The sequence below is a fragment of the Galeopterus variegatus genome, unplaced genomic scaffold, assembly GCF_000696425.1.
Source record: "Galeopterus variegatus unplaced genomic scaffold, G_variegatus-3.0.2 Scaffold1946, whole genome shotgun sequence".
NCBI classification, from domain to species: domain Eukaryota; kingdom Metazoa; phylum Chordata; class Mammalia; order Dermoptera; family Cynocephalidae; genus Galeopterus; species Galeopterus variegatus.
In genome coordinates, this window is record NW_007728057.1 from 66970 (window position 1) to 92872 (window position 25903).

The window sequence follows — 25903 nt, forward strand, 5'->3', positions numbered from 1 at the left end:
GGTTTTGCTGTATTTTATTGAGAGTTATATATTTGCCATATTAATAAACATATCGAGGGCAGGAACTAACTCTCTTTCATTTCTCTGTCCCTCATAGGACATAACACAGTCCATGGCACTTTGTAGGATTTGTGGAATATATTATTTCTTTCTATGACATTTTTCTTTGGATTTTGTTAATCATGAGCTGTTTAAGATAATATCAGATGCAAATTATGACGTATGTGATAAAATGGCTAACATTTATTGAGCCCTTAGTATGTACTACACATTGTTCTAAATGCTTTATGTGTATTAGCTTGTTTAATCCCTTTATTAACCCTATGATTATTATAATAGTCTTATAATTATTATCATCCTCATTTTATAAGTTGAGGAACTTGGTCAAGATCCCCTAGATAATTGGCAGAGTTGGGATTCAAATTTAAATAGTTTGCCTGTAGAGCCTGCACTCCTAACCATTATACTATACTATCAGTTTAGTGCAAAATAAGCTTTTTTGTGAGCACTGAATTATTAATTTGTTTAATGACATTCATAGGATTTGATTTATAAGTATTTGATACCTCCCACAATGTTTTGCATTCATATCATTATTTGATGTCTGGAATAAATCAAATGATGCTTAACCCTTAACCTGCTGGGAGGATTTGCCATACTTTTCTCATAGGGTTTAAGATTCATTGGCTTCCTGAAGTTTAACATTTGAAAGAATTGTTAGAAACATTGTCACTAAATGGTCTGGTATTCTTGTTCTTAGGATGGGGGTTCCTTGGATCAAGTCCTGAAGAAAGCTGGAAGAATTCCTGAACAAATTTTAGGAAAAGTTAGCATTGCTGTGAGTATGTTGTGAAGTTTTTCTTTCAAGTTCCCTCACTGATAAGTTAATGAATTGGTATAAAATGGATGAAGAAGGAAAGTAGGAAATCAACAAGGGGAAAGTTTATAAGAAAGGTTGGGTTTTCTCACTAGAATTTTTCCTGTCTAGAGTCTAGATACAATGTTCTTTGTTTCTCTTTCTCTTTCATTAGAATGAGAAAAGTAACTGTGTCTTGAAAAGTAAGACAAGGTATCCAAGAAAATTCCCATTTGTGATATCAGAAAGCTTCTTTTTCAGATTGCAGATTTAGAAAAACATGAATTCAAGCAGTGTTTTTAAAAGTTTAAACTTGCCATAATTAGTTTTACTTAAAAATAATATTTTATATACCATGTAAAAAGATGGTTGCTTAATAAGTTATGTTAAAAAAATGAAATAAAAGAAAGATTAAATAAGGGAAGGCAAATTTGTAATGATGTTAGATGAAATATTTTCTAGATCTTTTAAAAATAGATTATATTTCTACACATCACTATTTCTGTTTCCCATCTTTTTATATTCCCTTTTCTCTAGGTAATAAAAGGCCTGACATATTTGAGGGAGAAGCACAAGATTATGCACAGAGGTAAGAAATTACTTGCTAGTTGCTATGTTTTGAATTTTAGCTGAAATTCAAAGATTCTTGCATCTTCTGCTTTGTTGTTTTGGTGTAAAAGCCTTTTAATAATGTTTTTTTATCTTTATTACAAGACTTTGTTTAGTTTGATGGGCCTGGGCAGCAAGTCCCACCTTCTTTTGGTCTTGATACACCTGTTACCCGAGGCTGTGACAGATGTAGTCACCCAGCAAACCCAGGCTAAGATCCTCAGCCAGTACTTAGGTACCCAATCCCCAATGTCACTGTCTATCCACTGGACTAGGTTATACAGGCCCCAAACCACGACTAAACCAGCTGTATATGAGTTTGACTATAAAAGAAACTCTGGTTTCTTTTAATAACTGTATGTAAACTCATACACTTACCCTATGACCATGTTATTCTTAGGTATTTATCCAAGATAAATGAAAACATACATCCACAGACCTGTACACAAATGTTTAAAGCAACCATATTCCTAGAAGAAACAGCTGAAATGTACTTCTGCAGGCAGAGATAAACAAATTATAGTATATCAATACAATAGAATACTAGTTAACTATAAACATTAACAGGATATCCTCAACTTTGATGAATCTCAAAAACATTTATGAGCAAAAGAAGCCAGACACAAAATAGTTCAAACTGTTTCCACGTGTATAAAATTATAGAGAAGGGGCTGGCCCGTGGCTCACGTGGGAGAGTGTGGTTGCTGATAACACCAAGGCCACGGGTTTGGATCCCTACATAGGGAGGGCCGATTAGCTCACTTGGGAGAGCATGGTGCTGACAACACCAAGTCAAGAGTTAAGATCCCCTTACGGGTCATATAAATGAATGAATGAATGAATGAGAAAACAACAATAAGTCTATAGTGACAGTAGATCTGTGGTTGGCTAAGGGTCTAGGGAGAGATTAACTTCAAAGGGACTTTTTGTGATAGTGGAAATGTTTTAATAATGGTGGTGAATACATGGGTATATACATTTATTGAAAATCAAACTGTCTACTAATATGTCTGTATTTTACACTATGTAAATTATACCTCAATAAAATTTATTTTAAAAAAGATGAAGAAGCCAGAGAAAAGAAAATTGGAAAACATAGTGCTATTGATCATATCCTTTCAGCTGCAGTACTGCTGACAGTAACATGTATAAAGAGGAAGGACTAAGGAGGAGATGGGTGGATTGATGGAATTGATTGGCCAGCTTACGAGCCATCATATATTAGGTGATAAATTCTTTTTTTTTTTTTCTTTTTGTCTTTTTTACTGACTGGTAACGGGATCGCAACCCTCGGTGTCGCGCCCGTACCGGGGACCGGCAACGGGATCGCAACCCTTGGTGTTGCGCCCGCACCGCGCTCAGCCAGTGAGCGGGAACCGGTCTCTACATGGGATCCAAACCCTTGGCGGGAGTGTCGCCGCGCTCCCAAGTGGCGCACTCTCCAGTGCGCCACCGGGCCGGCCCTAGGTGATAAATTCTACCTGTGAGCAACCTGAGCATTGAAGTGAACCAGCTTAGGCAAGGCTGCCTCATGGGTTTATAGCTGACAATCCCCCTTTCCTTCTCCTACTGTTCTTTTTGTTATTACAGCTTCTTCAAAATACTGATTTTTCAGGTCTTCAGTTAGAGCTCACCTAATTGGGGCAATGTTTGCAATGTTAGAGGGTAGTTCTTTTTTTTTTTTTTTTTCCTTTTTGTCTTTTTTTCATGTCTGGCAACGGATCGCAACCCTCAGTGTTGCGCCCGTACTGGACCGGACTGGTAACGGGATCGCAACCCTCAGTGCTGCACCCGCACCTCGCTCAGCCAGTGAGCGGGAACCGGTCTGTATGTGGGATCTGAACCCTCTGCTGGAGCGCTGCCGCACTCCCAAGCGGCGCACTGTAGACCGGGCCGGCCCTAGAGGGTAGTTCTGATTCAGTAGTTCTGGGGAGGGGCCTAGAAATCTGAAATTTTCAAAATAGGCGCTGTTTTTTAAAAAAAATAAAAATCACCGTTTTAACCATTTTAGGTGTACAGTGCAGCGGCATTGAGTACATATACATTGTTGTGCAGCTATCACACAACAATGTATATGTACTCTTTTCATCTTACAGAACTGAAACTCTACCCATTTAACTCTTTTCATCTTGCAGAACTGAAACTCTGTATTTAATAACTCTATTTCCCCCTCCTCCCAGTCCCTGGAAACCACCATTCTGCTTTCTGTCTCTGAGTTTGACTACTCTAGGTACCTCGTATGAGTGGAATCCTATAGTATTCGTCCTCCTGTGACTGGTTTATTTCACTCAGCATAATGTCTTCAAGGTTCATCCATGTTGTTGTATGTGATAGGCACTGGTAAGTAAGCACTGATTCTGGTGCTGTTGTCCATAGCCATGCTTTGAGAAACACTGCTTTGGGTATAGTGACTAGCTAGATGGGCTGACTGGAAAGAAAAAGAGTAATGGTAGTTCCTCCTTAATGGGCTTCTGGGGGAAGAAAAGAAATAGAAAATGAAGCATGAAGAGGAATGTTGTACACATGTTTCCTCTCATTCCAAGGAAAATTTCGTAAAATATTGATAGGTTTCTGTTCAAGGCAGAGTTGTATGTTGGAATTTGCATGGCCAACTTATAGCTTGTGCATATGGTTCAGTACTGTGCATCTATTAATTTCTTTTGTTTTTTGGGGGGGTGGCTGGCTGGTATGGGGATCTGAAACCCATGACTTTAGTGTTATAAGGCTGTGCTCTAACCAACTGAGCTAAGTGTCCAGCCCCTATCACCCTATCAATTAATTCCAACCTGGGCCATCAAACTGCATTGCTTAGGACTAGAGATTATTCTGACAAGAGCCGGGGGGGAAAAAAAATCTCAAAGAAAACTGATGTTAAAAAGGAAAACTGGGGCTGGCTGGTTAGCTCAGTTGGTTAGAGGATGGTGCTGATAACACCAGGGTCCAGAGTTCCATCCCTGTACCAACCAGCAGCTCCCCTCTGCACCAAAAAAAAAAAAAAAAAAGAGGGGGAAATTACGCTTCCATTTCTGAAATTTTTAGGAGTTACTGGTGACAAACTTGCCCTCTCACCATAAACAGCTATAAAATTGGAGAAAACATATGGAAGCAGCAGTTATTAGACCTGGACAATAGATAGTGCAGGACTGAGATCTGTGAGGTAAGGGAAACAGAACTGATGAGGCTTATAATTGCTCTAGCTTTCTGCCTTGAAGTACTTTACTGGTTTCCTTGAGTTTGTTGCTATATACTGATCTGCACATATGTAGAGTGAAAATCTATCAGACCAGGCAGAAAAATACCAAGGAGATATAAGCTAAACAATTCCCAGAGTTTTCACAGGGATGAGAGAAGTTCAAGTTCCAACCATTCAGAATGGAAAGCCATAATTAAACACCTGGGAAACTCCATAGAAACCCCAGAAGGGCCATGACTTAGTAGTGGGGCTAAACTAGCTTTAGAGAAAAGGCTGTCTTAAGCCCTTCCAATAAAACCATAAAACAAAGCTCTGAAGCATCGAGCTGATCCACAAGACATCAAGAGCATGCCAAAAGCAAGTCTAACACTCATCAAAGGAAGACAACAGAATCCAAACCCTCATATTCATAGTGTCCAGCATGTAATAAAAAAATTGCTAGACATGCAAAGAGCCAGGAAAATGTGACCCATACCAGAAGAAAACTGTCAATACAAAGAGACCCAGAAATGAAAGAGATGATGGAATTAGCACAGTGACTTTAGAACAGGTATTATAAATACGCTCAAGCATTTAAAGGAAAAGATGAATATAAAGTCACAGAAATGGAAGATATAAATAAAGAACCATGGAACTTCTATGCATGAAAAATTTGATATCTGAAATGAAAAATTTTTCTTGTGCAGATTAGTCCCTGCACAGGAAAAGATCAGTAAACTCGAAGATGTTACAGTAGAAACTATCAAAACTGAAGTACAAAGAGGAGAAGACTAGAAAAAGACAAAAGAGCAGAACCTTAGAGATATGTGGGACAAGATCAAGTTGTCCGGTACATGAAATTGGAGTCTGAGCAAGAGGGCCAGAAAGGTATTAGATCTATGGGCCAATTTCAGAGACATATGGGGTAATATCATGCAGTCTAACATACAAGTACTGAGTCCCAGGAAAGGATGGGCAGGACAGATATTTGAAAAAATATTGACTGAGCATGTCTAATTCATCAGTCCCTAACCTGATAGCTGAAAATAGCTCCTCTTTAAAGGTTTGTTAAATGGATGAATGTGTGATTAACTTGTGCCAGAACACACAGGGAGTCAACAGTGAAACTGGGTCAGGAGCCCTTGTCTCCTGTTTTTCTCTACCATGTACCTACTATGGACCATGCCCTGTGTTTTACAATGAAGAGCTCTAACTTTGTTTCTATTCCAGAGAGAGAGAGAGGTTTCAGTTCATTTCTGGAATAACCAGTTTTCTTTTCCCTTTGGCCTAGTGCTGCCCCTACTTTCTCAGGGCTTGCTTTTCTGGCTTCACCAATTGTTGCTCTTTGGCATGAAGAGCTGCTTTGGGAGCCAGATGAGTCTCTGGACAGATGTCTTTGCTGGAGAGTTCACCCACTTGCCCAGCCTGGAATGGGAAGTCCCTAGAAGGACTTCTGCCCCAGTGAGCATGCCTGCATGGGCTGGGCTGGCTGCTCAGCTTCTCAGACTCTTGTTGTTTGTGGGTCTTCTCCAGAAGCCCTGGAAGAGTTAAATGTAAGGCCTGAATGGTGGAATGGTACTTTCACACAGCTTGATTCCTGAGCAATAAGCACGGCAAGTGGATGATTCTGGGAAACCTGAGTTAGGATGAAAATGGGAGAGAGCCCTTCTTAGCCTTACTGGTGGGTGGGTTGTGGGTTCAGTCCCCTCCCAGAAGGGTCCAGGGTCAGTCCCTTTGAAGCATCCTTTCCCACAACAGTCATGCAGGTATTGAGGAACACCATTCTGTCCTGCTAAGTGTTGGGGCAGGTTGACCCTCAACGTGACCTAGTCTAGCATGTGGAGGTAACACTTAGGATTTTAATTACTAGGTTGAAAGTGATTTTTAGGTGTGCGCTGCTCTAAGTAAAGCTAATGTACAAAAGTAACTTATAACACAAGTTGCTCTGGAGGCAGTTCTTCACCTTTCAAAGCATTCATTACAGGATCTTTAAGTTCCCACAGAATCTTCAAAAAGGCAAGCAAATTATATCAACTTGACTTAAACTTTTCTTTCGAGGAATACATCAGTAATATAAAGCTAGGCATACCTGCACTTAAGAATTGCTTTTTTAAGTGGGAGGAAGTATAATCATGATGTTTGAGGGGAGGCCAATTGTTTTCAGGTACCATTTAGGTATTGTTTTTCCAGCTAGGTTGTAGCCTCCTGAAAGTTTTTCAGTTATTTTTCTACAAGTGGGTAAGGTGTCCTGGTCCTAGTGAGGTACACTGCTTTGGTTATACAGTTGGCTAGCTTTCCTACATTTCTAGTGTGTCCACACCATATGGGAACCTAGAGATGAGCAAGTTCTCATCCTCACTCCAAGTGATTGGTCATGGAGCAGGACTTCTTGGGCAGGATAAGTACAGCTGACATTCCCAGTGTTGAAGCCCTGGCCAGTTGAATGGTCCACTATGATTTGTTCTGGTGTTTGCAGAATATTGTATTCTATTTCCCCTTGGTGTTCAAAGGGAGAAGCAATCTGTGTGGCTCAGCCTGGTGTATGTGATTTGTGGGTTGTTGATAAAGGGGTGAGTATTAGATCTGAGACCCCCTGGGAGTGTAAGTTTTCTCTGAAATCTCTGAGTAACATTCTGGTGGTAGTCATGGGTAGGTACATGTATATGCACCTCCATGTTTATCCACCCCTCTCCTCACAATCTTTCCCCCCATTAAAGACAAGTAATTGATATCTGTAAAATATTTATAGGATACCTGCCAAGTGCAAGGTACAGGGTGAATCACTCGTAGGCATAAAGATGGCTTGTAAATGAATTGTGTCCTCCAAGAGCTTAGAGTCTAACAGGGGAAAGAGACATATCTGTAAATGACTCTAGTATGTGGAACATAGCCAATGCCATTGTTTTGTTGTGCATGAATCACTACCCTACCAACTTTCAAATAGAATATGATGTAACATAATTGATTAGTTAGAATTCTTTGGTTGTGTTAGAAACCCAATTTAAGATTACTTAATCAAAAGATGGAATGTATTGGCTTGGTCCAGGAGGTCTGAAGGCAGGGATGAGTATGGGGTTAAGATGACAGCCACAGGATTCTGGTCACCTCTCAGCTTTGCTTATTCTGGCGTGGGCTTCCTTTTCATCAGATTCTTTACTGGGGGCAGGATGGACCTTACTAGCCCTGGGCACATCTAGTCCTTAGTGTTCCCTATACCAGAGAAAGAGCTCTACCTACTCTCCCCAGCATCCAAGTCACTGTTCAAACCACTGACTGGCAAATTGGCTTTGTCCGAAGTGCCAGCCCATGCCTGGACCAATCACTGTGTTCCAGGGACTGGAGTAGTCTGGTCTGATGGGCCACCTGGATTATATGCTCACCACCGTGGTAGGATAGATGGAGCCCCTTGATTGACAAAGAAGGGCTTTGTTACTAGAAGATGGAAAAAGGAATGGATGCTGAAATCAAACAAATTTTTAAAAGTAAAGTTTTTCTATGACAAATACTATTAAGCATTGAGTCAGAAAGGCAAAACACTGCTAACATAGGATCAAAACAAGGCAGGGGTGGGCAAGCTGGCCTGGAGACCAAATCTGGCCTGCTGCCTAATTCTGTATGGCCTATAAGCTAAGAATGGTTTTCAAAATTTTGTGACATGTGACAATTATATGAAATCCAAACTTCAATATCCATTAATGAAGTTTTACTGAAACATAGCCATGTTTATTTGTTTAAATGTTGTCTACGGCCGCTTTTGTGCTGTAGTGGCAAATTTGACTAGTTGCTTGTGAAAGAGATTTCCATGTGGCCCTCAAAGCCTAAAATATTTACTCTCTGGTCCTTTACAGAAAAAGCTTGCTGACCACTGAGTTAAGGGGAAGAAGAATTCCCTGACAGAGAAAACTTTAGAATTTAAGCACAAAACTCAGCTTTAAATTTGTCAGCTTTGAGTTCTTGAGGAAAACATGATGGATGACATAGGTAGGAGAAAGGATTTTTTTCCTGATTCTGGAGCTTTGAAATGAATTAGCCATAAAAGTTTCCGTTTAATCTTTCCACTTACTTTGGCAGGTCATAGGTCCAGTCATCCAAAACTGAACCAAGTAGTTCAGCTATGAGTTAGAGGGTTGGAGGTGGAGAAAGTGGTAGGATGCAGCTCTGTTTTGTGCTATTTATAGCAATGATTTGCATTGCCAGCCTGCAGTTCTTCTTAGCCTGCTCTAGTTATCAAGGCCTTATTTTTTTTTTTTTCCTTTTTTGTTTTTTTTCGTGATCGGCAACGGATCGCAACCCTCAGTGTCGCACCCGTACTGGACCGGGACCAGCAATGGGATGCAACCCTCGGTGTTGCGCCCGCACCTCACTCAGCCAGTGAGCGGCAGGTCTGTATGTGGGATCCGAACCCTCAGCGGGAGCGCTGCCGCGCTCCCAAGCGGCGCACTGTAGCAGTGCACCACCGGGCCGGCCCTCAAGGCCTTATTTTGATCAAGACCTTGAAGAAGTATTAAATGATATGGAGTTCATTCAACTTAGCCTGTAAATTATTTCTGCCTTGGAGTTGCTGGCTGATAAAGATCAATAAATTCTAAGAACAGTTTTAAATTATGCCTCAACTTGTCTTTCTTTTCCTTCTATCAGATGAAACTGTGTGTAACATGCCTGATATTTATGTCCAGTATTGAATTAGTAGCCTGGGTCTGTAGTGTACTGAAAAAGACAGTCTTGATTTTTGAAGGGACACATAGCCGGCTGTGATTTGAGTAAGCCATGATGGTTCTCTTCTGAGCTGGAGTAGATTATATCTTGATGCTGTCCTCTTGGAGTATACCCCCAAAATGTTCATTATTGCTCAGGGTAAAAAAAAGAGGCTTTTAGGTCATAATGAGATTAAGCCTTCTGCAGAGCCCTCATGAGAGTTTTTGGATCCTTGTCCCAGTGACAGCTGGAAGTCTCCAAAGCCTTAACATAACAGGTGTCCCAGCAATAGCTTATGGCAGGATGCTCAGCAGCTGTCAGGATTTCAACTCTGAATTCTTCCTTTCACTTCATTCAGACTTATTGGCATTGATAGGCAAGATCTGAAGTGGATCAAGTTTGTTTTTTGTTGTTTTTATAAGTTGTTTATAGCAGATTCACATGTAATGAGGTTCTGAGAGTCTTTTTCTGCAACCCTTGTAAGCCACTCTCCTACCTGCCAGGGTTCTTCTGGCATCTTAACAGGCTTCCCTGAGCAGAAAGTCAGGGTGGACCCTGCCTCCCCTGGCCACCTGGCCTGAGGCTGCACACAGGGTTCTGTCCTGAGCACAGTCTCTGTCTTTGTGTGACAGAGGAGTGTCATCTGCTCCTCGAACTGTAGAAAGTTGTCTCTGGTGTCCACGAGGTGGCCCTGGCTGAATCTCTGTTATTTTTGACCACCACTCTCATCCTGTAGCTGTGTGGGTGACAGCTTCAAGGGGACAGTGAATTTATAGGAAGAAGGGGTTGCTTTTGACTCTGCTTAGACTTCCCTATCGTACAGATGGAGAGAAGCAGTGGCTAATTAGTAGCTGGAATCCAGTATGCTGGTCTCTTGGTTAGAAATGTGAGTCTCTTTCTCTTTAGAATTATCTCATCTGCTAGACCCACAGCAATGGACGAGTTTGTCTCTTAGCTCCTCAAGAGGGGCAGACAGGATGTTTGAGGAGGGAGAGTGCTTCCTCTGATCCTTTTAGGGAAGCCTCATGGAGGAGGTGGTATTTGAGCTGGCCTTTGAAGCTTGGGTAGAAGTTATACATATGGCAGTGTCAAGGAAAGGAATTCCAGGAAGAGGGAAACACATGAATCATGGCACAGGGGCAAGAAAACACAGACATGTCCTTATAGGAAATAGCAAGTCATTCAAGTTGTCTAGAATAAAGGGTTCCTGGTGAGGAGGGCAGGGAATTAAAGTGAGGAATAGTTAAAGCAACAAGGAGGATCTTCACTGCCATGATCAGGAACTGGTCTTTATCATAGGCAATCGGGAGCAGTGGAAAGTTCCCCCTGCAGGGCAAGGGAAGTGAGCTAGCCTTTAAAAAAGAGGACTCTGGCTACTGTGGCTAAGGTGAGCTGCAGAGGGGAGAGAGGTCAATTAGGAGGCTGCTGCCACGGTCCAGTAAGAGATAATGTGGATCTGAGTTAAAATGGTTGCAGAGTGAAGAGACGGGAGGAGACAGACAGGAGAGAGGTGGTCAGGGTTTATTCTGGGCAGTCTCTGGAGAGCAGAGGGCAGGTACTGGTGTAGGAAGATGGGGAGGGGAAATAGGAAGACTTGCCCCTGGCTTTTCCCAGGGAGATTGTGGTGGGAGGGAGCCTGAGGTCCGAGGCTCTGCCCTGAGGCTGTACCTGGTGATCCCTGGAGAGCTGTATCCTGCTCCTTCTTACTTCACAAAGCCTCATTTTTTTTTTTTTTTTTTTTTTTTTTTCTCTATGCTCAGGGTATTCTAAAATGACAACAGGAGGGAAGTTATATCAGAAAGATTTCCCCATTACTGAATTAACTGTATTACATTTTGACAATGGTAAGGGGTTGTCAAATGAGGGGCACTGCACTAAACAACTACTAGCAAGCCACCATTTACATTGTAAATACCTTAGTTTTTTTTTTGTTTTTTTTTTTGTCTTTTGTCTTTTTCCGTGTCCGGCAACGGATCACAACCCTCAGTGTTGCCCCCATACCGGACCGGGGACCGGCAACGGGATTGCAACCCTCGGTGTTGCTCCCGTGCCTCGCCCAGCCAGTGAGCGGGAACCGGTCTGTATGTGGGATCCGAACCCTCGGGCGGGAGCGCCGCCGCGCTTCCCAAGCGGCGCACTATCCAGTGCGCCACCGGGCCGGCCCCACAAAGCCTCATTTTTAACAGAAGCCTGGGGCTGGGCCTGTCAGTCTCTTTAGTTACAGACAACTTCCTGAGGAGGGTCTCATCCCCAGGAGAGCTGGTTTTGTTTGGAAGTCTGGTCACTTGGTGATCTCACAACCAAACTAGGGGCAGATTTTATTAACTACTACCCAAAGCTAGATGGAACTCAGCCCACAACACCGGAAACCACAGAGTAACAACATTAGAGTCTAGTGGTGCGTCTCAGCTCAAGGGTCAGAACAGCATAAGGCTGGACAGCACCAAATTAATTAGAAACAACCATGGTGGATTTTCTTTTTCCATTTGGAAACATTTCAGACTTTACTGTTGGAGGTAAGTGCTTACAGCCCTGTGAAGCATGTTTAGTGCTGTCATTAGGTGGCAGTGGCAGGCACTGAATCCCCAGGAAGCTGCTGCTCACCAAGGAGCCTCAGAACCACTGTGTCCTCTCCTTCAGCTCAGGCATTGGCTCCCTGAGTGATCCTGGCAGAGTCGTTCATTATTTCTGAGTCTCACCTTCCTCATTCTTTTAGGGGTAATCTCACTTCCTTCTCCATCTCGTGGAACTTTCCTCAGGATCAGATGAAACTCTGACCAGGTGTTGTATAATAGCATCAAGGTTGTGGCATTTAAAAGCCCATTGAATCTATAATGCTGGGCTCTTAAGAAGCAGAAGAGACAGTCCCTATCCTCATAGAGCTTCAAGTCCAAGTTGGAGAAGCATGACTGTTTTAAAAGTCAGATAAAAGATTTATGGGTGAATTGACACATCGGGTCTGGGATTTGCCTTAAAACATTCCACTCCCTCCCACCCTGCCAAGAAAATGCTGGAGGTTATTAGAGGAAATAAGATTGTCAAGGAGCAGCAGATCATTATTGAAAGCGGGCAACAGATACATACATGGTTTCTGTCTCTACTTTTGTGGAAAGTTGGATTTTTTCAGAAAAAAAACTTTAGGTGGCAGATGTACTAACATAAGTTACATTTGTAATAAGACCTGCAGGGTTCCAAAGAGAGGGAGTCTTGGAGGTGGACAGCGGACAGGGGAGGCTTCATGGAGGAGCTTGGCTTTGTCTTATGAGGGTTCTTGGTTACAAGTAACAGAAACCAACTAGAGTCAAGTGTGAACAGAACAGAAGGTTTCCTTATAAGGATCCAGGGGGCCCTTTGGGAACTGGAGGGCCAGATGTAACCAGTGCACAGAAAGGGACAGAACAGGGACCAGAAGACCACTGTGATGCCAGGCAGCCTCTCTCATGCAGTGTGCTCTGTAGCTCTGCTTTCTTTGCTTCTGTGTCCAGAGGGAGGAGGAAGAAACTGCCCCTCAGCATCAGGTCCATCCCAGACATAGCCCAGACTCAAGCTGAACCTCTTAGCTCAATTTCCAAGTCCCTGAGTGACCCAGGAAAACTTAAACAGTACAAATAGTGGGTAGGGCTCCTTCCTCCAAGTGAAGGGAGGAAATTAAAGGGATGCATTTGAGTTAGGCAGTCCTCTCCCTGACTCCTCTCTTTCCTCCCTCCCCACCTCCTGAAACAAAAAGGCTGGAAGGGTGGTAGGACATATATGAAGACACCTAGACTGGAGACTATCAGAGCAAATGATTTTGAGACAAACATGCAGGGAATATTTGGGGAACAGTGTGGATCTTGGCACTGATGGGGTAGGGGGTCATGTTAGGTAGGAGCCAGGGTGAGAAGGAATCTGATTTTTTTATTACTTGTGTTTTTTCTCAAATAAGTGTCAGCTTTTATTTTCTCTCTAGGCTGCAAGAGCTATTGAACTCTAAATTCTGTGCTTCTCATATGTGACTCCTCCTATTTATTGAGCACTTAGCACATGCCAGGCACTATCAGGCAGTAATTACTATTCCCACCTCACAGCCAAGAAAACTCTCAGAGAGGTTTTGTAACTTGGCTAGTGAATGGTATAGCTAGGATTCAAACCCATATCTGCCTAGTTCCAAAGTTGGTGGTGCTATTTCCACACCACACTAAATGGCCTACTTAATAATGTAATTTATTGATGCCAATTGATGATAAGAATCACTGGGTATTAGGATTCCTGGTTGTTAGTGAACTTGAATTAGCTCAAACAATAAAGGGGATTATTGTTACTATTTTTGGCTGAGCTAACCAAACCCTAGGAAGGCTAGGAATGCAGCCAGCCTGAGGTATAATTGTATCCAGGGAGTCAAATGCCATTAGCTCTTATACTTCAATTAAAATGTACTTATAAAAGATGCTGTTAGCTCTCTCCCTTCCTCATTTGTTTCTCTTTTGATGTTGGCTTTATTCTCTCGGGCCAGCTGTCTCTACCAGACGGGAGCCATTGCTTCTGGCTTTACAGTCTCATTATCAGAGATGGAAGAGCTTTTCTCACCTTCAGTTAGAAAGTTCTGAGAAAGGACTCTGATTGGACAGATATGGGTCATATGCCCAGACCTGCCAGGATCACCATTGCCAGGGGATGGGGAACTATGAGTTCCAGGCTGTGTCAGGGGGCTACCCTGTGGCCAGGGCACAGGGTTCTTTATTGCCAGTCCCCACCTGAAGCTGTGGGTTGAAGTGAGGGAGGAGTGTTTCCCACAAAGAAGTGTGTGTGATGGGGAGACAGTTCTCAGTAGACTAAACAAGGAATGCCCAATACAGTTGCCTGACATCTGTCCTTAAATTGTCAGACACTCTTCTAAGTGCTCTCCTTTAGGGGCTCATACCAAGCTAAGCTAAGAATGACCAGTGAGTGGCTTCCTGATCTCTTTTCCAGACTTTTCAAGTGAATTATGCTGAGCTGTGATCCAGGCACAAAGGGTGAAGACTTTGGTGGAGCCTGGGTCACCTTACTAAATATTCTTTCCCACTCTTCATTTAAAAATTAACGTTCCTGATCTCTTTTCCAGACTTTTCAAGTGAATTATGCTGAGCTGTGATCCAGGCACAAAGGGTGAAGCCTTTGGTGGAGCCTGGGTCACCTTACTAAATATTCTTTCCCACTCTTCATTTAAAAATTAACAGATCCCCCTCCTCCCAACTCCCAGCAAAATTAGCCTTCGGCAGGCCAAAACAGGTTTTTAGCTAATTTCCCTTTCTTGAGTAGCATATAGGTATCCAAATTAGCCAGCATTGTTTTCTTGCCATAGGTGGTTGATTGGCTTTGTGATTTTGCATATCTGCTCCTCTTCTGAGATAATCCAAATAGTCTAGAGGGGGAAATATGCTGCTTTAATTCAGGTTTCCTTTAATGGACAGGTTACTTTGTGATCGTTGGCAAGGGACTTCATTCTTGAGCCTCAATTTCCATATGTGTAAAACGGGACTCCTCTGCCAAATATTATTATGGTGTCATCAGAAATGAGAGATCAGGGAAGCTAGGATCCGTAAACTTTTCTCTTTACTGCTCTTCTTTTTCCCTTCTTTTATTACACATCTCTCTCTCTCTCTTTGAGTGTAATCCCTGTACCTTTCACTTTGGCTTTTGTTACATCCTATTTTTAAAATTTAGACCATTTCTTGGAATGGTATGTGTTAATGGAAGCCAAATCTTGAACTCTTATAATATCATCTCATGTTTAATTTGTCAGTTTGTATGCCTTTTGGGTCAGGGAATGAGCAGTGAATTGGCAGAGAGGGGTGCATGCAGGTAGAGAGTAAATGCATTTCCAAAGTAATGAATCTTGGAAGGGAAGGGGGAAAAAGCTTAAAATTCAGTTCCTGGGCTTGGTGGTAAAAACCTGGAAAGCAGAGGGAGATAAAAATAGTTGCTTGTTAGGACCTGACAGGCATGCTCTGAGGCTCCCTGTTTGAACTCTGTTGTTAATCAGGAGGTGGAAAACAACCTCTAGTTCCTGCTTGTTAGCACATTTCTGGCAGTCAGACTTGTCAAGGAGGATAATGGGCTGGAGCTGAGAAAGAATCATCATGCTCCTTGAAAAACTCAGGAAGAATTATTTTCTCTCCCAGCTGGATTTCAAGGATTTCAGTCTGCCCCAAGTCAGACCCTGTTCCCAGAATTAAGGCTTGTTACATCTGTAATGGGAGTGACTCCTTCCCCAACCACAGCTTAATAATGGCTTTTCTGAGACTTTGATGTGCAAGTCCTTATGGCTTGTCCTTAGCTCTGCCTGGAGAGAGCACTCCACTGGGAGTCTATGAGTTCTAACCCTAGCCCCTACCACCAGTTCACCGTGCAGCCTTGACAGGGGACGCTTCCCCTGTGAGCCTTAGTGTTTCTCATCTGTATACAGGCATTTATACTGTTTATTTCACACCGTTATTTCAAGATTGAAGAGGATCATGTATTCCAAAGGCTTGGCATAGTAGGTGCTCCATAAACTGGAGCTGTTGTGGGGTCTTCCTGGTCTGCTGGGCCGCCTGCCCCTCCTGTCCTCCTAGTCTTTCAGCTGCGCCCCTGGTCCTCACTGGAAGAAGGGAGGAAGGAGAGAGTGCAGGAGCCTTTTTTCATAACGCTTTGGGAAGGATGTTTGGGTGGGAAAAAGAGGTTACAGGTAATGGTTAATTGAAGGGTTGGGGGTTTTCTCTGAATTTTAATTATCTTTGCTCCTTAATTAGCTCCATGAGGCCATGGGTAGCTGGAGGTGNTTGGCATAGTAGGTGCTCCATAAACTGGAGCTGTTGTGGGGTCTTCCTGGTCTGCTGGGCCGCCTGCCCCTCCTGTCCTCCTAGTCTTTCAGCTGCGCCCCTGGCTTGGCATAGTAGGTGCTCCATAAACTGGAGCTGTTGTGGGGTCTTCCTGGTCTGCTGGGCCACCTGCCCCTCCCGTCCTCCTAGTCTTTCAGCTGCGCCCCTGGTCCTCACTGGAAGAAGGGAGGAAGGAGAGAGTGCAGGAGCCTTTTTTCATAACGCTTTGGGAAGGATGTTTGGGTGGGAAAAAGAGGTTACAGGTAATGGTTAATTGAAGGGTTGGGGGTTTTCTCTGAATTTTAATTATCTTTGCTCCTTAATTAGCTCCATGAGGCCATGGGTAGCTGGAGGTGGCCCTGTGGAGGCTGTGGTTTAATTAATCAGGGTCAGCTCCCTCTCCCTTCTGTTTCTTCATCTTTAGGGAAGGGTTATTAAGGCTCTGCCAAGGATGCTAGCAAGAGGTTGTTAAAGTCACCATTTTTAAAAATCTCGTTTGCCTTTTTAAAAAATCTTTGACTCTTGCTTATCCACTTTTGGATTTAGCTTGTGTCGCAGCTGAACCAGCATCTGGCTTCCATGTGTCACTCTGCTTGCTTTTCTGTAGGCCCTCGCTCCTTCCTTACACCTCTTCTCTTCTGTTTCTCTTGAACTTTCTCTCCCACACCTGACTTCTGCCTTTCTGTTCTTCCATGCCTCTCCTCCTTCCATCTCGCCTTGGCCTTCAGGAATGCAGCTTCTTTTAATATTAGTCTAAACCAAATGAAATGAAAGTACTGGAATGTAGTAGCAGGAATACCCTGGAGAGCTGATATCACCTTAGTTCATGTGACTGCTGGGGCCTTGTCAGCTAGTCATGCTGGCATCAGATGGGTGGCACCGATCCGGCTGGTTGGAAGAATTTAGAATATCTGAGTCCTCAGCACCCTGACCACATCTCTGTCTTTGCCTTTACCGTCATACACCAGTGTGTGTATTATTTTTATTTGTTGGATTCTGTCTCCCCTGGTGGTGAGGGCCTCAGTGACAGAGACTGTCTCCTTTTTACTCATAGCTCAATGCAGTGCTCTGTAAGTGTTTACAGGATAAACAAATGACCCCTGAATTATTTTATCCAAACTGCTTGTTTTAGAGGCACAGAAAATGCTCAGTAGTTAAACTACAAAATGTGTGCTCATGAGGGAAAACTCAGGAAACTATGAATAGTGGTTATTCCTGGGGCGGAAAATATCAGGGAAGAAAATATTCTTCCACTTAGTTTTTCATAAAACCTCCTATTTATTTTGAGGAAGGAGGGGTTACCTACCCTCATTGTTGCAGAGGCTGAGCAGGATCAGGGTGTCCACTCTCAGCATCCTGCGAGGTCCCTGGGGAAGCCTGTCAGCCTGGGAGCTTAGTGGGTGTCGGCGCTTCCTCCAGAATAGTCTGGCCCACTTGCAGCAAAGGCTCCTCTCAGTGGCACTCTCTTCATACTGAAGGATCAGAAAGAGAACCCGAGGTCTGGAGGGGGCCTCAGGAAGTAGAAAGAGACTGGGCCTGTGATTTGCACATGGCTTGAGGGCTCTGCTAGGAAAATGTCGGCAGAAGCCCATTTAAACCTCCCAGGACTCCAGGGGTGAGGCAGTATCCCAAGTTGGGACGTGGACTCAGAAGAACTAAGCACCTAGTAGAAGTGAGGGGTGGGTGGAAAGGGGACGTTTTAGGTGCAACACAAGAGAAGGCAGGGAGGCAAGTCTCTTATACTAGGGCAGTTAGAAAGGCAGGCCAGGGCCGGCCCTGTGGTGCACTGCTACAGTACGCCACTTGGGAGCGCGGTGGTGCTCCCGCCGAGGGTTTGGATCCCACATACAGACCGGTTCCGCTCACTGGCTGAGCGAGGTGCGGGTGCAGCGCCGAGGGTTGTGATCCCGTTGCCGGTCCCGGTCCGGTACGGGTGCGACACTGAGGGTTGCGATCCGTTGCCGGACACGAAAAAAGACAAAAAAAAAAAAAAAAAAAAAAAAAAAAAGAAAGGCAGGCCAGCCTGCACCGGGATCAGGTGGAGTGGAGACAAGACGGGGCATGAAGTTGGACAGTTAAGGAAGAAACAGTGGAGGGCTTGGAAAGCCAGGCAGAGAGCCTTGGAGTGAGCTCTAAGACAGACAGGAGCCATTCTGCTGGAGGAGTGCTGGTTGTGTGCAGTCAGGGTGGAGGGGGACGACACTGGGCACAGGAACAGTGTGGGGAGGGGCTGGCTTTTGTGGGAAGCAAGTGCAGGGTGCCAATGGAGATCCAGAAATGAATTATCTGGCCTTGTCTGACAAATGTACCTCTTTTCTGCCCCCAGAGAAGAGCCAAACTTGGCTGGGGCTTTGGGGTGGGGGTGGGGGTGGGGACAGGAGCATGTTCTAGCCTGGCAGCTGCAGAAGCATACTCTACAGTTTAATGATTTACTGTACCTAAGTCTTCAAGGGGCTTCTACTTGTCAAGCCCTTTGGGTCACCAGGAGGGGTTGTGTGCAGTTTATCTGGCTCCCAGGACCCATATGGTTTAAGCATCGAAAAGCCTTCCAACCCCATGATCTCTGCAGCCTTCCAGGCAGTGTTGTTCCCTGGGGTGGGTGGGGGAAGCCAGAGCTGACAGCCAGGGATGGAGGAAAGCAGTGTTATATAAGTTTGAAAAAAGGAAGGAGGCTTCTTGCTATGTGAATAGAAATTAGATACAAGAACAGCTAGACGCAACTGCAACCTGGAGAGAGGGTCTGATCCAGTGGAGGAAGGAACCCTCAGCCAGGGAAGGGGCTGTTCTCTGCTGAGGAGGGTGGGGGTGTCTGGTTCTATGAACCACTGGTCTTGGAAGGCAACTTGTGAAATGATCATTCTCTGTATTCCTATAACATGGTATGCAATGTATATGCCATACTTCATTAGATTGATCCTGGTCTGCACCTCGTGATGTTGCCAGAGCCGCAGTTGTCATCACTTTACTGATGGACAAATCACAGCCCAGAGGAGCCACGTGACTTGCTCAAGTCTATATGTAGTGCAGGTGGCAGGGCTCAGATTGGATACAGATCTCCTGTCTCTTTAGCCAGTGCCTCTCTTTTGCTCTAAAACAAGGCCTGACAGGTCATAGCTAACCAGGCCACAGAGAGCATCTGGATGGTGAAGGAGCTCAGGGCTGCGTGGTCCAGCCAGGGATGAGAGGCCAGGGCATTTGGTGGGAGATGTGGAAGAGGGGCTCATGAGGGAGTGCCTCTGTGTGCTGTCCCTACCAGGCCCCCGCAGATTTGTCCTGTTCCTCAGCATCACTTTCCACATCCTGAGCACCTGACCTCCAGGCGTCAGGCATCTGTCCTCTGAGAGAAGCTGGGCACTGTGGAATGAGGACTGCGGGCCCCAAGAGCAGCTGCTGGATTCACTCCTTGGCTGAAGTGTTTGTCAGGGCCCATCCTAACACTAGGTTTGGAAAAGGAACAGAGTTAGTTGCTGACCTCCAGAAGTTTATCACGTCCCCTTAATTCCCTAGGAGGCCTCATGACTTGCTCCCTCGCTTCATCCAGGCCTTTGCTCAAGTGTCATCTCCTCATGGAGGCCTTCCTGTGTTGCATGGAAGCTACCTTCACTCTCGGTGCTCTTACCTGGTTTTATGTTTTCATTTTCTTCATGGTGCTTAAGACCACCTGATGTTACACATCTGTTCATTGGTTTGTTTATTGCCTGTCTCCTCATGCTAAAATTTAAGCTTCGTGACAGTGAGGACTTGGTCAGTTTGTTCACTGCTTTCTGCTTGGTGGCTGCATGGTGCTTGCACAGAGTAGATGCTCAGTGAACATTAGGTGAATGATGCGGTTGAGTAATACGGCAGCAGGTTGAGCAGGACCAGGGCAGGTCTAGGTGACAGAAGGTCTGGATCTGTTTCTAGCTTTAGCCAATTTTAACTGTGTGACCTGGAACAAGGCACCGGACCCCTTGGGCCTTAGATTTTTCATCTTTGTCATGAAGAGGAGGAAGCAGATGTCCTCTAAGGCTACTTTTGGTACCTGCTTTCTCAAAGTCTATATGTAGGAGACAGTGGGGGATGGAGGGGTGTTGCATAGGGGTTGGAAAGGCCTTTAAAAAATTTTTTTTGACACTGGAAGGGTCTTGTATCCTGTGCTCCTTACTGAAGAGCATGACCTGGATCTGAACAATGGGGGGTGACATGATGAGGGCTGGGTCTTAGAAAGACTACACCAGTGGCTTTGTGTGTGTGTGTGTGTGTGTGTGTGTGTGTGTGTATACATACACATGTGTACATGCTAGCAGTGAGTTTAGATCCATTCATTCAGTAAGGGCTTTTGGAGTACCTACTGTGTGCTCGGCATCATCTTGGCTCAGGGGTTAGATAGTGAGGCAGTCCCTACCCTGGTGGTAGGTAGAGAGAGGCTGGAGCTGGCCGGGGGCTGTGATTACCACCCAAGCTGGAGATGGTGAGGGGCTAGGTGGGGGTGGGCAGGGGAGAGACTTACGAGGATATTAGAGGGTGATTTTTCTTCTTTTTTCAATTTACCCTTGGACAGATTCTTAAATAGACTTGTTACAATCTGTTTATAATTAATGCATTCATGTGAAAGAATATCAAAGGGAAAAATAATGGAATATTAATAGTGGCTCTTGTAGGTTGGAAATATGGGTGGTTTGGTTTTTTCAATAATTTTCCAAATGTTCTATATAGTGTCTATATTAGTTCTATTAAAGAATCCCTGTCATAATTTAGGATTTTGCTCTTGGATATGGCTTGCCTTTGTGTGAGTCTCTCATCATTTGCCGATGTCTGCCTACAAAGCCCTGGCCCAGGGACCTTCACCAAGTCCCAGCCTCAGTTTTCCCACCTGTAAATGAGGATAATTGGCCCTGGTCTGTCCACTTTACAGTGCAGTTGTGTGAATCAGAGGAGATAGTGGAAGAAAAAACATTTGGAGCTTTATGTCTCTCTGCAACTGAAGGGCCACTGGGCTAGTATTGGTGACAGCAGCCGGGGCAGGTGGGGTGGTAATATGAGTGCAGGGAAGAGGGATGGGTCTGGTACTGGGGGCACTGCTTTAACCTTGAGGAGCTGCTTTCAGGCCTCCCGAGTTCTCCAGCCCCAGGTAGTGAGGGGCTCCCCTTGACTAACAGGGCAGATGTAGCTGCGTAGGCTGTTAGGTAAATGACTTCAGTTAAAGACAGTCGTAAGTCAGCTCCCCGCACTCCAAAAAAAGCTCCCATCCCTGCCACACATATTCATAGAACTCACATGATCTGTGCTTGGTTCAGAGGTCAAGAACAGGAATTCCCGCCCCTACCCCATCCCCTTTTAGTCTTTAGTTTGTAGCACCAGTAAGCATGTGAGTCTTATTATTTGTGTTTTCTGGCTCCCTTATGATCCAACCATAGATACTGTGTCATGCCAGTATGGGTGGCTGAAGCAATAGAATTTATCTTGACTTCATGATAACTGTTCCTGTGGGTTATCTGGCCAAGTCTGCATTCTCAAAGAGTAGAAATCCACTGGCTTTCTGTCCTGATTCTACAGCAACTGGTCATTTCATCTCCCGACAGTCCTTCCTTGCATCCTGAATAAGGGGAAATAAGGGTTCTTGGTGTCCAGTGTTTGCAAGCTGAGGGCTGCCTCTGATGGGGCATGGGGGTGTTATCCTGGGACTCATGGTCAGAGCTGGTCTATCTGTCTGTGGAGTGCTGACCCTTCCTCTCCCCAGTCTACCTTTGTCAATTCCCTACCTTTCTATTTTTTCTTCCCTGCAGATGTTAAGCCCTCCAACATCCTAGTCAACTCCCGTGGGGAGATCAAGCTCTGTGACTTTGGTGTCAGTGGACAGCTCATCGACTCCATGGCCAACTCCTTTGTGGGAACAAGGTCCTACATGTCGGTATGAACAGCAGCTTCCATTTCTTCAGCTTCTTGTCCAGTCAAGGATGGAAGTCAAGTGGGTGACTTCCCTGTGGAGCCAGAGTCTTGTGCCAGGTGATGGGTGTGGGCCAAGAAATGAGGAATGAGACACAGTGGTCCTCCCTGAGGAGATTGAAGTCTAACAGGGAGATGGTCTCAGCCTTTCATAGGCCTTGGAGCATAATTGGGGTTTTGGGGCATTGACCCTCTAGAAGAGATTGTACGATCCCAGCTCCAGAGTTGGCTTTCATTCTGAAGAGATCATGAGCTTCAGCTATGCTCTGGACATCTCTACGTGATTGTCTTTAGACCCTCAAACCCAATATGCTCAGACATGACACCACCGCAGACTGTTCTACCTTCTCCTTTTCTATTAGCAGTAAATAGCATCACCAGTTCCCTGGTTTCCCAAGATAGAAACCTAAGCATTGGCTTTAACCTCCCTTCCGGGCTCCCCATCCTTGCAGTGTCTAGTGGCCCCAACTCCTGAGAGTCTATTCAGAATTGTTTCCTCCATCCAGCCTCTTCTCTCCCTCCTCATTACATACCTGTACATGTCTCCTAGTCACCTACCCCTGCTTCTCACCACAGTGCACCTGGTCCCCTGGCTGGAGTCTCTGCTCTAACTCAGCCAGTACCCCATCTTGGGGGTCTTCCCTTCTCCTCCCACCTCCACTGGCTCCCACTGCCACCAAAGCGCAGTGTGTGGCTATCCCCACACACATGGCAGCATCAGCACATTCTCTTCCCTCCTGCGTACAACAGTTCCTTGGCAGCAGGGACAAGGCTGTAGGTATCTCTCCTGTCCTTAGGGTCTGGCATGGGGCCTGGCACATGGTAGGCAAAGCGCAGTGTGTGGCTATCCCCACACACATGGCAGCATCAGCACATTCTCTTCCCTCCTGCATACAACAGTTCCTTGGCAGCAGGGACAAGGCTGTAGGTATCTCTCCTGTCCTTAGGGTCTGGCATGGGGCCTGGCACATGGTAGGCGTTCAGGGAATGCTTGGCAAGTGGGTGAATGTTTGGTTGACTGCATGAGTGGGTACATGGATAGCACATTCCTGAGAATGATTGGGAAAAGTGGGTACGCGAGTCCGGGTGAGTGCTGAAGTGGGCAGAGCAGAGGAGCATTGGAGTGAGTGGGCAGTCTTCGCAGAAGTGGAAGTTAAGTGCAGGCCTTGGTGTGGGGAGAGCAGGCACAGAGGCCCAGGGGAGCTTAACATAGAGTGTTTTACGTGTTCTCTGTTAGAGCATTCTCGAATGATCTCAATGATGTGTTCAGTTGTCTTATGAAGTGAAGATTATTGCTCCCATTTTAGAGGTGAGGAAATTTAGATTCAGGGCGGTTAAGTGACCTGCCTACTTAACCTTGCTGAGCCAGGTTGGAAAGCCAGCCTCTGGCTTTGCATAACACACCCTCACTTGCCTTTTAGGGAGGATTTGGCAGCTGCCCCAGATCCCTGTGTGGAAGTTCCTGCCCACATCCTCATTCCTTCTTACTAGCCCTTACCCCCACTCCAGCTACTGTCAACATCACTCACCCAGCACTGACCCCTCCACTCCAGCGACCCACAGTGGAACTCTATTCCTCTCTCTTTCCCTGTCATCCCCCTATTGCTTCTTCCCTGAATGTCTAATAATTGAGCAGCTGGCACCCTGGGCCACTCGACCACCAACTCTCAAGTTCAGAGTCATATAACAGGCCCTGGGACTTATTGATCCAGGGTTTAGTGGTTTGGGCTTTTGTGCTTATATGATCAATTCCAAAACAGTTCGTTGTTAGAGTTAGTGAAAAATCCTATGGGAGAAGTTAATTTGATATCTATATAAGTATACTATGGTCAGAATAGTTAAAGATTTTTTTGAAGGGTTCTTGAAATACATGGCTATTTCAAATAATGCTCAGGGAAAGTAATTATTTCATATAGCACATTCTATACTTTTTTGCTTTGACTCTTCCCACTTTTCCCACCAATATAACTCATATTTTGCAACATCTAACATGTGTTTTCATTTGATTTGACCACCTCAATAACCCTAGTAAGTAGAGTGGGTATTTTGCTATGTTGTTACTATTATCACTGTGAGCAGCAGCCCCATTTTATAGATGAGGAAGCTGAGTTCAAGATCTTGAAGCTTTTAAGTGTCAGAGTTGGGACTTGAACCCCTGGTCTCCTGACCCCAGATCCTTTGTTCTTCCTACCAACTGCACCACCTCATTCATGAACCATGTTTCACAAGCTCATGTTTCAGACTCAGGTGACAAGATGAGCCTCTCATGCTGGGCTTTGGACAGGCTGCCCGCACATGCAAGACAGTGCCCAGTCTGGGCAAAACAAACCACAGGCTGAAGTGGCATCCAGGGCCCAGCTGGTTGGATGCTGTCAGTTCAGGGCAGGTTACAGGGGAGATGGAGCAGTGAGGAGAGGTCAGAGCCACAGGAGCTAGGATTTGATAACCACATTATTTGTGGGCAAATGGGAGGCCAAATTCAAGAGGTTATGGAGCTCTTGAAACTGGATGTGAGCTGTTGAGAGGAAGGGGCAGAAGATAAAATGCATCAGCAGACACAGGTCCAAGTTAGTTCAGGTGATTGTAACTGTGTCTCTGTCTCTTCTGCAGCCAGAAAGACTCCAGGGGACTCATTACTCTGTGCAGTCGGACATCTGGAGCATGGGGCTCTCTCTGGTGGAGATGGCGGTTGGGAGGTATCCCATCCCTCCTCCAGATGCCAAGGAGCTGGAGCTGATGTTTGGGTGCCAGGTGGAAGGAGATGCGGCTGAGACACCACCCAGGCCAAGGACCCCCGGGAGGCCCCTTAGTGGTGAGTGGCCTGGTGTCTCCCCAGCTTGGACTTTGGGGTCCCTTGCTGTCAGGGGTTTCTGGAGGGCTGATAGTTTGTACATTTTACCAAGACTGAGTCTGGTAGAAGTTCCTGGATGTCTGGTTGGGGCCAAGGGGGAAGCAGCAGGGGTCTCTAGGTGGGTGTAGGAAATTGTTATTTCCAGCAACTTCCTACCATTTGTTGTGTACCTATTGTGTTCTAGGTACTATGCTTAGTACTTTATATACATTATCTGTTTCTAATCATGACATTCTTCGGTAGATTTATTTATTTATTTTTGAGATAAAATTTACGTAATATTAAATTCACATTTTAACGTATATAGTTCAGTGGTTTCTAATATATTACTGCATGTTGTGCAACCATCACCACTATCTCATTCCAGAACATTTTCATTATCCCATAAAGAAGCCCTCATCCCAATTAACAATCATTCCTAAGCCTCCCCTGCCAACCCCATCTCCTGGCAACCACTAATCTACTTTTTGTCTCCATGGATTTACCTAGCATTATCTAATTTTAATAGCATTTTGTTTGTGGGCACTATTATATCCATTTTAGAGATGAGGAAATTGAGGCACAGAGCACTTAACTTGTCAAGGCCACATACGCTTGTAAGTGGCCAAGTCCTATTCCCAAGGTGATAAACACTATGCGGTACCACCTGCCTCTCTGAATGTGAATACTATGAAGTAATGTGGTACTCAGTGAACATTCTGACCTAGCCATCATCTTTTTGTGGAGTTCCTGCCAGGAAGTTCTTGTCTGGCCAGGGAGACCTGGTCTTTACCTCTGTGAGGTCCACATGGAAGTATGTATGAAGGGAGAAGCCGAGGGGGATAGGAGTAGCTGATGTTGGGTCATTGAAGGGACTGGACTGGTGGTTGTGGCCCCTCAGGCTGGCCTATGACTCTGGGATATGAAAGGAAGAAACCCAAGTTCAGGTAGAATTAAAACAAGTTCTTTAGTTATTTAGTTATCTCATTTGCCAC

At 45.0% G+C, this 25903-nt stretch overlaps 1 protein-coding gene across 1 annotated transcript in view; it reads left to right on the forward strand.

Annotated features, from left to right (window-relative positions):
• MAP2K1 (mitogen-activated protein kinase kinase 1) overlaps positions 1-25903 on the forward strand; it is an 80834-nt gene that overhangs the window by 49214 nt on the left and 5717 nt on the right. The window contains exons 4-7 of the mRNA XM_008579703.1: positions 761-838; positions 1394-1445; positions 21919-22043; positions 24689-24890. Coding sequence (XP_008577925.1) covers positions 761-838; positions 1394-1445; positions 21919-22043; positions 24689-24890 — 457 coding nt within the window. The remainder of the gene's footprint in view (positions 1-760; positions 839-1393; positions 1446-21918; positions 22044-24688; positions 24891-25903) is intronic.